Source organism: Lepidochelys kempii, chromosome 10 (assembly GCF_965140285.1).
Source record: "Lepidochelys kempii isolate rLepKem1 chromosome 10, rLepKem1.hap1, whole genome shotgun sequence".
Classification (NCBI taxonomy): domain Eukaryota; kingdom Metazoa; phylum Chordata; order Testudines; family Cheloniidae; genus Lepidochelys; species Lepidochelys kempii.
In genome coordinates this window covers 66,895,650-66,909,113 of record NC_136389.1, presented here as the reverse complement: position 1 = coordinate 66,909,113, position 13,464 = coordinate 66,895,650, and the positions used below count along the sequence as shown (strand labels likewise).

The 13,464-nt window shown below is 44.7% G+C and overlaps 1 protein-coding gene across 1 annotated transcript in view; it reads left to right on the top strand.

Moving 5' to 3' along the window:
* The window catches only part of FSD2 (fibronectin type III and SPRY domain containing 2), a 37,618-nt gene that overhangs the window by 978 nt on the left and 23,176 nt on the right, over nt 1–13,464 (top strand). The window contains exons 2-4 of the mRNA XM_073304654.2: nt 11,207–12,063; nt 12,153–12,248; nt 13,083–13,316. Coding sequence (XP_073160755.2) covers nt 11,207–12,063; nt 12,153–12,248; nt 13,083–13,316 — 1,187 coding nt within the window. The remainder of the gene's footprint in view (nt 1–11,206; nt 12,064–12,152; nt 12,249–13,082; nt 13,317–13,464) is intronic.

Genomic DNA, 13,464 nt, shown 5'->3' with positions numbered 1-13,464 from the left:
CTCCTGGTACCTGGCGCCACGTCTTCCCAGGGCAACATGTGTGTGTGTGGGCACATAGGGTCACATGCCCCCGCCCAGATTTCTGCCAGGGTTCACACCAGAATGTGGCCAGCAGCAGCCTTTCGGCACTATGCAGGAGGGAAGGGACAGGAGCTGCTTCCAGGCTGCAGGGGAGATGGAGGGAAGGGATGACCTCGCCCATGTCTTTGCAGAGCTCATCTCTTCCCTCCCTAACCCTTGTGACTGGAAGCAGCTTGTCTCTTCCTGCCCACACAGTGTGGAAAGGTAGCTAACACCTCCAGGCTGCTGCTGGCCACTGACACAACCCAGCCACCTCCTGTCCCCTGGCTACAGCATGGGCAGGAAGGGGTTAAGCCCTAAGAATGCATTGTGCACCAAGGCCCAAGGAACCTGACTGCAGGGGCTTCAGCAAACCTGGCCAGAGGGGTGGCTCAGCAGGGGATGGTGCCTAGTGGATGGAGCAGCCCCGGGCTCCCTGGGGGCAGGACCCAGGGAGTGGGCGGGGGGGTGGGGGAACAGGTGAAGAGGGTAATAAGCCCCTGCCTGGGGGGACTGCTGTGGAGCTTGCAGGTTTGGGGTGTGAACAGGCTGGAAATCCCCCCCTCCCCCGACACTCCAGAGCTTAGCTGAGGGTTGGAGAGGCTTCCCCATCCCAGCACTGTGCGGGACTTTGGCACATGCTGGACTTGGCTCCTCCTGGCCAGTGCCTCGGGACAGAGGGTCTTGGGCTTTCCCAGGGTGCCAGCCCAGCCAGAGGCAATGAGGGAAGGAAGGAGCCTGCCGGCCAGCCTGTTGATGAGCGCTGGGAGCAGGATGCACCATGCCGGGGAGGGGGAGGGGGCGATATAGAGGAACAGCAGGGATGGGGGCGGGGGGACGAAGGGGCAAAGCCGGGAGAGGACAGCTAGAGAGGGAGCACATAAAGGGTCGATGGGTGGGCAGCAGCCAGTGCTGGCCAGAAATGGGATGGGGGCGGTGCCATTGATAAGATGCCAAAATCTTAACAACCGGTTCCCTCCTCGCCCCACAAGGGGGTCGTTGTCCACCCCCGCCCCCAGACTTCTGCCCCATCCAACCCCCCGCATTCCTTGATGCCCCCCCCGGACCCCAGCCCCATCCACCCCCCTCCGCTGTCCCCTGACTGGCCCCAGAACAGGGCAGGAGGGTCTCATGGACCACCGTAGTGGGTGCCCACTCCATCCCTAAGAGCCGGAGGGACCTGCTGGGGGGCGAGGTGGGGAGTCCCGGCGGTGCTTACCTGGGGCAGCTCCCAGGAAGCATCCGGCAGGTCCCTCTGGTTCCTAGTGGTGGGAGAGCGTAGCTAGCGGGGGAGCAGACGCTCCCCTCACTGATCACATTAAAAGTGGCGTCTTAGGCGCCGACTCCATGAGGTGAGCTGGGGTGGGGAGCGATTCTCCTGCGCGGTCCCCGCCCCCCCCCCCCCCCCGGGTTACCTGCTGCAGCGTGGGCGGCCCTCCTCGCGCCCCCTGCCTCATCTCACCTCCGCCTCCCTGGGCCTGAGTGCGAAGCTGCCACTTGCTTCTCAGCCTGTCCCGGCTTCCCGCGCGAACAGCTGATTCGCAGGAAGCCTGGGGGGGTGGAGAAGCAGAGTGGGGTGGCGCGTTCAGGGGAGGAGGCAGAGTGGAGGTGAGCTGGGGCCGGGGAGCTGCCGGTGGGTGCTCTGCACCCACCAAAATTTCCCAAATTTTCCTGGAGCACCCATGGAGTTGGCGCCTAAGGCGCCGCTTTTGGCCAGTTAAATTTAGAAGCCCTTTTAGAACCAGTTGTCCCTCAAGGAACAACCGGTTCTGAAAGGGCTTCTAAATTTAACAACCGGTTCCAGCAAACTTGTTCCAGCGAACCGGCTCCAGATCACCACTGGGCGGGACCCTGCTGGCTGAGAGCCGGCACACAGTGGGGGCTGCGCTGGTGGACCAGCAGGGGGAGCAGCTGGTCCCACGTGCTGCAGCTTTGCCCTGCCACCAGCCTTGCACACTCACCCCCATTGTCAGCCACTGGACCCCCCACTCACCACTGTTGGGCGGGCAACTGGCAAGCAGGGATCTGGCCAGCAGCAGGACCTGCCAGTACTGATTGGGGGGGTGAGGAGGTACAGAGAAAATATGGGACAATTTGCCTGTTTTTAAGAAAAAGTTGGGACACTTGCAGGAGTGCTTAAATACAGGGCTGTCCCTTTAAAAATGGGACATCTGGCCACCCTAAAGATAATGCAAGCACCTGCAGTTCCATGGTACAGTCACTATAGCACAAACATATAGCACAGATAGCGCAAACGATACGCAGTTTAGGAAACAGAGAGATTTTCATGCTATGCCTTGTGAACGAGTGTGTCATAGAGAATTACGTTAATGTAACATTGAGAAATTATGCTCAATCAAGAATCATGAAATACATAGTCACTTCCACTTTCACAGCATCTTAGAATTAGTTTGCCCATAGTTGAAACACAGCCATCTCTGGTTCTGGGCTCACCCACTGCCTCAGTTTCTTCTCGAATTGTCACCTGACTGTCTTCCTCTCTAGTATACTACCATCTTTCCCTGTGACACAAGTAGTAGGCCTTTCAGCAGAAACTATGTAATCTGTTTGCCAATAACTGTAGTATTTGAAACCCAGATCCTCAAATATATTTAGATACCTAATTCCTCTTGCTTTTAACGTTGTTGTAGCCATGTTGGCCCAGGATATGAGATACTAGGTGGGTCAGGTAATATCTCTAACTGGACCAACTTCTGGTGGTGGAATAGACAAGTTTTTGAGCTAATCCTAAAGAATAATCCTAAACCTGAAAGCTTGTCTCTTCCACCAACAGAAGATGGTCCAGTAAAAGATATTACTTGACTGGAATATCTGGACCCATGGGAAGGAAACCCTGGAAGAATTCCACCATGATTTCAATAGCTTCCACCCCACCATCAACCTCAGCCTGGACCAATCTACAAGGGAGGTCCACTTCCTAGACACCACGGTGCAAATAAGTGATGGTCACATTAACACCACCCTATACCGAAAACCCACCGACCGCTATGCCTACCTTCATGCCTCCAGCTTCCATCCTGGACACACCACACGATCCATTGTCTACAGCCAAGCGCTGAGGTACAACCACATTTGCTCCAACCCCTCAGACAGAGACCAACACCTACAAGATCTTCACCAAGCATTCTCAAAACTACAATACCCACACGAGGAAATAAGGAAACAGATCAACAGAGCCAGACATGTACCCAGAAGCCTCCTGCTGCAAGACAAGCCCAAGAAAGAAACCAACAGAACTCCACTGGCCATCACATACAGTCCTCAGCTAAAACCTCTCCAACGCATCATCAGTGATCTACAACCCATCCTGGACAACGATTTCTCACTTTCACAGGTCTTGGGAGGCAGGCCAGTCCTTGCCCACAGACAACCCGCCAACCTGAAGCATATTCTCACCAGCAACTACACACCGCACCATAGTAACTCTAACTCAGGAACCAATCCATGCAACAAACCTCGATGCCAACTCTGCCCACATATCTACACAGTGACACCATTACAGGACCTAACCAGATCAGCCACACCATCACCGGTTCATTCACCTGCACGTCCACCAATGTAATCTACGCCCTCATGTGCCAGCAATGCCCCTCTGCTATGTACATCAGCCAAACTGGACAGTCCCTACGTAAAAGGATAAATGGACACAAATCAGATATTAGGAATGGCAATATACAAAAACCTGTAAGAGAACACTTCAACCTCCCTGGACACACAATAGCAGATTTAAAGGTAACCATCCTGCAGCAAAAAAACTTCAGGACCAGACTTCAAAGAGAAACTGCTGAGCTTCAGTTCTTTTGCAAATTTGACACCATCAGCTCAGGATTAAACAAAGACTGTGAATGGCTCGCCACCTACAAAAGCAGTTTCTCCTCCCTTGGTGTTCACGCCTCAACTGCTAGAAGAGGGCCTCATCCTCCCTGATTGAACTAACCTCGTTACCCCTAGCCTGATTCTTGCTTACATATTTATACCTGCCTCTGGAAATTTCCACTACATGAATCCGACGAAGTGGGTATTCACCCATGAAAGCTCATGCTCCAATATGTCTGTTAGACTATAAGGTGCCATAGGACTCTTTGCCACTTTTACAGAACCAGATTAACATGGCTACCCCTCTGATACTTGACTCACCTTCTCTCCCTCATTGATTTCAATGGTAGTTAGGCAACTAGATACCATTGAGGAGCTGGGCCTCATTGCTTTCCATATAAAATCAATAGCAATTGTGAAGTCAGTAATGGAGAGAGATCAATACACTTTACCCAGGATATGTGATAAATATAATTGCATAGATAACTGATACTTTATTAATAAAAATCACTAATTCAAAATGCATTGTCTTTTAGACATAGAAGAGAAAATATAAAGTGGTATAGAAGTGTATAGCAAGTCTAGAACCTGATTCTGGAAATAATGGGACTAGTTAGGTGAGTACAATTGCTCACATGTGAAAATGTTTAGAAGGTTATGATCTTCAGTTGCAGTCATACAACACTGTTGTGAAGTTATCAGCTCTTATAAATTAAGGCGGATAGGGCAGGTTCATTTGATGGACGGGAGATTACAATGATGTAGTTAGAAAAGGAGTACTTGTGGCACCTTAGAGACTAACCAATTTATTACAATACCCACACGAGGAAATAAGGAAACTTAAGCTTTCGTGAGCTACAGCTCACTTCATCGGATGCATACTGTGGAAAGTGTAGAAGATCTTTTTATACACACAGACCATGAAAAAAATGGGTGTTTATCACTACAAAAGGTTTTCTCTCTCCCCACCCCACTCTCCTGCTGGTAATAGCTTATCTAAAGTGATCACTCTCCTTACAATGTATATGATAATCAAGGTGGGCCATTTCCAGCAAAAATCCAGGTTTCTCCCCCCCCCCCAACCCACTTGGATTTTTTTTCATGGTCTGTGTGTATAAAAACATCTTCTGTATTTTCGACAGTATGCATCTGACGAAGTGAGCTGTAGCTCACGAAAGCTTATGCTCAAATAAATTGGTTAGTCTCTAAGGTGCCACAAGTACTCCTTTTCTTTTTGCGAATACAGACTAACACGGCTGTTACTCTGAAACCTGTCAATGATGTAGTTGCAATTCGGCACTATGTTCTCTCAACCTGAATGTCTCAGCAGGGTATTAAGAGGATGCTGCTACTAGAAATGGTAATTTTTGGATGAAAGATAATACTGGGCTGGGGTCAGAATGATGGAAAGGGTGATAGTACTTTGCCCCCAATCCCAGAGCTGCTAAATGTTTCTGCAAAAATCAGCAGCAAAAGAGTTAACAATGTTGATATTTAAATTGTCATCATTAGCATTCAGCATTAATACCCCTTTGATGTAAAAGGAGGAAACCCACACCTCTCTTAAAGCTAGTGTCCCTATCTACTGTTCTGTAGACCGAAACAGCACTGCATCAGTTCAAATTCTGAAGATTGTCTCAGCCGTCATACTTTAAAAGGGAAGCACAAATTATAGAGAAACTTACGGGGTCACTAGGAAAGTGCCGGTATAGCACACCAATGCATAAAAACTCAATCTGAGCCCTGTATTGAGGCCTGACCATTTGTGATCATTGACACAAAACAGTGACAGGATCAAGTGAGAAGAGCAAGTATAGAACTTGCCTACTTTCGAATGGATACATTTACCTCATCAACAAAACACATTTTCCTCCAAATTGAGTAATTTGAAGTACGCAAAAAATGAACCAGAGTGAATGCGGGTCAAAGGCAGCTCTGTGCAGAGGGTAAGCACAAGGCTTAACTCCCACTTACAGCTCCTTTTTTAAAAGGTTAAGTAGGACTTAGGTAGTACAGAGCCCTGCTGCAGGCACTGTACAGTGGTGAATTTCAGCAAATATTCTGTTGTGGCCTTCCAAAATAACGGCATGCGCCATGAGTGCCAGTTTTGCATCAGGATGACCCTAAGGGGGTTACTCCAGATTTACACAAGATAACCAAGAGCAAAATTTGGTTCTAATCTGAAAATTAATACAGACAATCTTGACAAAATACTGAGAATGGCTGCAACTAAGGCTGCACCATTAATGTGGAAATATTTCCTCTCTGACTTCAAAAATACCAGAGGAGATGCCAGGAGTCTATGCAGAATGAGCCTCGCCACACTGGGAGTCAGTTCATAATTCATCACTTAGTGGATAAACAGCAGGAGTGAGAGGAAGAATGAGAGGAAGAAACACAAAAATAATGTGAAGTAGAGAATTCTCCTTTGTGAGCCTGTGTGGCCAGTGAAACACAAAATAGATATTTCTGAGGCTACAATAACTGCACTGTCCTTTTAAACACAAAACTGCCAGTTGCTCAAGGCTTATACAAGAGAGGAAATGGGTAAATAATTTGCAAGGCATTCAAGAACGTCTGCAATTAATGCTTGCTCTGTAGCTTGTCTGCAAGCTACAGAGTATTACATACTTCAGTTTCAGTTGATTTGTTTGGACACATAAGTCACAAGGGCTACTGCAATCTAAATAATTTATAATAATTATTATTAATGATATAGGGGCTGTTCTTTGATCAGATATACCAGTGCACTCCACTTACCTATCTAGCAGCTGCTTTCTTTGTCATTTTCAGCCTCCAGATAGTCTTAAGATGTATGTACTGGTACAGTATTAATAGAAATAAATGTATTTAAAAATATATATACAAATTAATTACTTGTACCATAATGTTTTCTAAGATCTGATCTAGCTTCCCATTGAACTAAATGGCAGTACTTCTACTGGCTGAAGTGGGAGCAGGATTGTGCCTTTTAAACTTTTATAAAGAAGCTAACAGATATTTAAACTTAACGAGGTCAGTGCATGCATGCATGAGTGTGTGTGTGTGTGAGAGAGAGAGAATATATGTTCCCTACATAAGGTATAAGAAATGTTACTTACTCTTGACTCACTACCTTGTAAAACATGTCTAGGTTCACCGACAGACATCTCAGACACTTTTAATAATATCAGCAGAGTTCTCTATTTTTAAGGGAGCATTGCATAATTGTTTAAAGTACTTCAAGCCTGGGTACCCCACAAAATTTTTGGAGTCATTTTTTCAGTGTATGACATTCTTCCTGGTGACACTTGAGTAGTGTGCAGCTGAATGACAGCTGGGGCAGACCTATATTTGTCACTGTTGCTCATAGCTGACATGTCATTTGAGAAACTGTCTAGAATTACTTTAATATGTCTTCCAGCTGCAGTCACAGGAAGCTGGCAGGGAATTACCTTCATGTGAATAAATTTTTGCTAGGAAAAATAGATGTGATGTTTGGTTCATCTCGGTTATAAGAAGAATTTATGGATTCTTAAGATAAGAAGGCAAGTTTTTAGGTAGTAAGAGTTCATCTTTTCTTATAAGTTTTGTATTGTTGAACCTCAAGGACTTTAAACATACTGCACTGTAATTGTATCTATGTTTGTAAATTGAGCAAACCACATAATCCAGAAAGTTTTTTGGCAGGAGAGTTCCAGACACTTTTAATTATACTTGTTTTAATTTATGTAATTGAATTACAACATACTAGGCAAAATACTTGCTATTTTGGTTTTGGATTTAGCAGCAGATAATTTATAGTTTGTAAAACAGAATGTTTGGTTGTTAAATTATGAAAAACCTTTGCAGAAGTTAGACTTCTCAATATATTTCAAAACTATTGTCCTGTTTAATATTTTAATATTGCATGACTCCCAAGATATAAATGTGATTTATTTTATTGCCTGTGCCATATATAATATGGTCTGCCTTTTATCAATATTTTTAGGTACCGTAAAATGTGTTAAGTCAAAGTTCAACTTTCATATCTTCAATGACTGTGTTTGTATATAAAAGCAGAGGCTAGACTATGTTCTCAGTTACACCAACGTAACTCTGGAGAATGGAATATTTTCCACAGAAATTCTCACCAGTTCACCTCTAAAGTGATAGTAATATTTAATGTCTATTAAGCCAAGATCCCTGTGAACCAATCATTTTGCTGGGAATTGGCTGTTATTCCATGATACATGTTTTAAAAGGGAAAATTTAATCTCTCACAAAAGCAGAGAAAAAAAGTCTTAATAAAACATTGTTAGCCAATTAACTGCCAGGAAATCAATAAAATCACAGAAAAAAATGTGAATGAATAGGAGCTAATGGAAACTGTAAGAGCTTTAAATGGCAATTTGGAAACCTCCCAAAGGTTGTAGCTTCTAAAAGAACAGTACTTGTGGCACCTTGGAGACTAACAAATTTCTTTGAGCATAAGCTTTCATGAGCTACAGCTCACTTCATCGGATGCATGCAGTAGAAAATACAGTAGAGGGATTTTATATACACAAAGAACATGAAACAATGGGTGTTACTATACACACTGTAATGAGAGTGATCAGGTAAGGTAAGCTATTACCAGCAGGAGAGAAAAAAAACCTTTTGTAGTGATAACACTTCAATCTTTCTGGTCACTCAATTACAGACCTAAAAGTGGCAATTCTTCAACAAAAACACTTCAAAAACAGACTCCAACGAGAGACTGCTGAATTGGAATTAATTTGCAAACTGGACACCATTAAATTAGGCTTGAATAAAGACTGGGAGTGGATGTGTCATTACACAAAGTAAAACTATTTCCCCATGTTTATTTCCCTGCGCCCACACTGTTCCTCACACGTTCTTGTCAACTGCTGGAAATAGCCCACCTTGATTATCACTACAAAAGGTTTTTTTTCTCTCCTGCTGGTAATAGCTCACCTTACCTGATCACCCATTGTTTCATGTTCTCTGTGTATATAAAATCTCCCCACTGTATTTTCCACTGCATGCATCTGATGAAGTGGGCTGTAGCTCACGAAAACTTATGCTCAAATAAATTTGTTAGTCTCTAAGGTGCCACAAGTTCTCCTTTTCTTTTTGCGGATACAGACTAACACGGCTGTTACTCTGAAACCTGTCATTATGCAAGCTTCTAAAATGGCTTCAATAAGCTTGATGATGACTGACAGTTTTGATTCTTTCTGTGAGAGGAAGAAACCCACATTGTCATTTTAGGAGCCTTAAAATGCCTAATTGAGGTGTGACTAGATAGAGAATGTAACTGTGATATATGTTCATTAACATGCAATGGAAATGTTTGAACTAACACTTGAAGCATTTCTACGAACTCTTTAACCATATCAATAAACTGCTGGAGACAAAAACAAAAGTATTTATGCTCTCCATGGCCATGATCTTATTAGTGCTGATGAGCTGCATGGTGTTATAGTGAATTTTCAAACCTGACAGAGCACACCAAATGTTCTCTGAATATTAACATAAATTCTTATTATGATATTAATTCCAGGCTTGCTAGAAGACCAGGGGTGGGGACTGTTCAATAAAAGATGAGAGGACTTTTGCAAAACACAGTAGGAGGTTGTGAGGTGGAGTGCATTACTTCAGTAAAACAGGATGCTTTTATGCCATGATGAACAACATGTACATACAGCTTCAGTAACTGGGTGTCTCCATGCCTCTACGTGTCTATAGATACAGAAATAGTTTGATACATATGTAGGAATCTATACAAATGTATTTAGAAAATTATACTTAAATTACATGCAATTCCTCCAACCCCCCAAAAAACCCAACGTTAAAAGAACATTATGCACGTTGTAAAGTCAAGCACTCAAAAGTCAACCTCTGGGCGGACCAGCACTAGAGGTGGGTGAGACACTCTTTGCTAGATATTTGCTGACAGCAGAGGGATGCTGAGACTCAGGAATCTTGGGTTCCATTCAAGGCTCTGGTGGGTAGTGTGCTCTGGTGGGCACGGACTCTTCTGCCCATTTCCTCCAAACACAACCCCCTTCTACGCAGTCTTCTTCAGTATGTCTCTGTCCCAGGCCTGTCTTTCCTCCACCCAGACAATTCCACTCCACAGGCTTCTCATCCCAGGTCTCCCTTCCTGGTTCTTCATGCAGTCTGTCTCTCTTCACCACCCTGGCCTCTGGTCATCCCACCACTTGCTCGCATTCTTTATCTGCACTGCTTCCCAGTTCCAAGATCAATCCCCAGGCTCCTTGTCCAATTTCAGTATGTCCCCTCTAGCTCTTTGTCCCAGTCTCTTTGCCCAGCCAGTCCCAGTTTTCCCATTGCACTCTGGCTCCTTATTAGGTCTGTCTCGCCTTCCCCTTCACTTCTTTCCCCTTGCCCCACAGATTCTCAGTCCCAGTCTCCTCCAGGCACCTCATCTACCCCTCCCCATCCCACTCCCAATTACTGGCTCGTAGTCCCCCCATGGCTTCCCTCCATGGCTCCCAGTCCAGTCTCCTTGCCCAGCCAATCCCAGTCTCTTTGTACAAATCTACTCCTTCCTTCATCCTCACAGGTCCATCTTTTGTCCTCTCTGCATTTGATTCAGGCAGTTTTCTCCTTTGAGCTGCCTGGACCCAGCACAGGGGTCACCGAGAGCAAGGAGAGACAAGTTCCCTCCATGCACTCAGTTCAGGGGCATAGAGCTGGTGTGCTTCACAGCAGCCCACAGCTGCAATTGCAGGGAAATTCCTCTCAGCCCCAGGCTGGAGCATGCCCAGTGCAGATGGGCATTTAGTTGTTAAAATCTAAGAAGTCTACGGAGCATGTCTTACAGTTCTCTGCTTGACACGTTGGTTCATTAGCACAAACTGTGGAGTTACACTTTTAGCTCTGGAGGTCCCCCAGTTTAGTCCCTGGTATTGGCCCCACCTGGCAACTGACACGTTACCATTATCCAATATAATAACAGAAGGATGTGACAAAACTGCTTTTCAAGATGTTCGTATTGTGTCACTCCTGCATGTCACCTTGACTAGGCTGTTCTTCCCCCTGTTCTGCTGGAAACTCTGGTTGCCACTAGCCACTTCCGCAGAACATCTTTCTCCATTTTTTCTTTCTGTCCCCATGCAAACAAGAGGCCTTAGGTGTGTTTTGGATCAGCCATGGCAGATCCATTGAGAAAAGTGGAGCCCTGCTGGGAAATCCATCTACTAACTCTGGTATTTTCTAGGCAGGGCCTAGGTCCAGATCAACAGCAGTCCTAAACACAACCTCTTCTGTCTGTGCGTTTTAAAGCAAACACCTGACTAATTCTTTTCTTTTTATTCTGAAGGACTAAAACACATTTCATCTGGTCATCTGGAAGGCCTTATTGGGGATACAGTACTGCTGTCATTCAGCCCTGCCATTGCAATGGAGAATGAAATTGTTTTCAGTAGTGATACAGCAGCTTTAGATCCAGCCACTGATCCATCAGAGTCCATGATGTTTCCAGAATCTAATGAAAATGAGCCTGAAGGCTTAACGTTCTATCACATGGATCTCTATGAATCAAATGGAAGATTAGAAATCTTTCCTGAAGAGCCAGCTGGAAGTGGAGATGGGGCTCTGGGCGAAACCAGCCAAGAGTCAACAGGGCCAGGGGAAGATTTTTGCAGTTCTGACCAAAGTGCATATGACTTGGAAAAGGAAGTTGATGAACTAACAAAACTATATGGACTTGATGAGGATAAAGAAATAGAGCAGGAGCTTCTTGGTGGGAATATAGCTACGTCTGGGATTTTAGAGAGCAAAGAGACACCAGCTCACAAGGAAGGCGTAGCAGCAGGATCATATGACTCCACATATAATGCACCAAAGAGCAGTTCACCAGTAAACAGCTCTCAGCATAAAAAACATATGGAAAGCACAGAGGAACAGGAATGTCTTGGCCACGATTCTGAAGATGAATCTCAACACCTACACAATGGGAAAGCGTATGATGAGTTGCATAATCATGAACATTCCGAAGAAGAGCTTAGGAGGGATGGCTGGCAAGATGAGAAAAGTATTCAGCCAAACAGTGAAGAGGAAGCTGCTGATATTTATTGTGCTACCTGCAAGATTCCAATTCGAGCCTTTGACAAATTGTTTGGTGACCATAAGGACCATGAGGTGACCCAGCTTGCCAATGCAGTGGAAAGTGCAAAGGTAAGAATTATCCAAGTGGTCTCTTCCATTATTCTGCATATCTGTTAAATAGTATTCAAGCCTATTAATAACAATGCTTGGTTTGGTAGGAGGAGATTCAGAAAAACATGTGTAAATTAGAAGAACAGGTTACTGAAATGGAAAACTTTGCCAGTCACTTGGAGGAAATTTTCATCACTGTAGAGGTAAGCAATTTGCTCTTTGGTTAACTCCACAATGTGGGACCAACTGAGTACACAGCTGCTTTGACAAGACTGCAGTGTTCACTTTTATACAGGATGAGAAATTACAGCAATAGAGGCCATGGTTACCGAGCACAAAATGTAACATGATACAATGCACTGCAGTATCCTGGCTTATTCCAGCACATCCCAGGGTGCCTGGCCCCGACAGTGGAAAATCTGAGTGAAGGGAGGTTGCAGTAGCACAAGGTAGCTGAGGGTGGCTACAGCCAGGCAGCGCTGCCTAAACAGTAAAAAGCTGCTGGCAAGGAAGCCCAGATTTCCACTTAAATCTTCCCTCCTACTGGACCCCCCACTTCAGGAGGGTAAGGATACAAGCATTAGCTGCTCAGCTCCCCTAGAGTGAATGCATGAATCCCCAATGGGGTGCTACGGTTCCCCCCAGTGCAAATATATAGGTGGAAACACCTACTTATTATAACTGGAATGTGCACCTATTTGTGTTTCTAGTTTTTATTTTAGAGGCTAGTTTTATTATATTTTTTGTATTATTTTTATTATACTTTCCTATGTTTGTATTATATCTGGAATGAATGTCTAACATCCCCAGTGCATTGTCGGGGGTGAGGGAGTTTAATAAATAGCGGTTATAAAATATGGTCATTATTTATAATCTAATGATAATATTACAGTCTAGTAACTATTTATCTGTAACAAAATTGTCTCCATTGTAACAATCACTTTGATTTGATACCAGCAAGATTTTCCTTCTTACTGACCTCAGTGGGCTTTGGCTCGGGCTTTAGATGAATAAAATAAAACCCAAATGACTTCCAGGAGAATTTTGGGCGCCAAGAGCAGAACTTCGAGATGCATTACAATGAAGTGATGCAAACGCTAACTCAGAGATATGAAGAAAAGGTAGAAGGCCTTGGGGAAGAGAAGAAACAGAAGCTAGAAGCCTTGTATGGGCAACTGGTCAGTTGTGGAGAAAATCTTGACACCTGTAAGGAGCTGATGGAAACAATTCAGGAGCTGTGCAAGGACAAGGAGAAAGCTGATTTTATAAAGGTAAAGTAATTAAACTGGCATGACCCCTTAAGGATGGTCTATTTCCTCACAATTCTGTCTAGTCAAGAGTCGAAGGCTCCAGCACTAAGATCATGAGTGATTGAATTTCCATAGAACATTCAAAGCTGGTCATGCACTCTACTTGCCA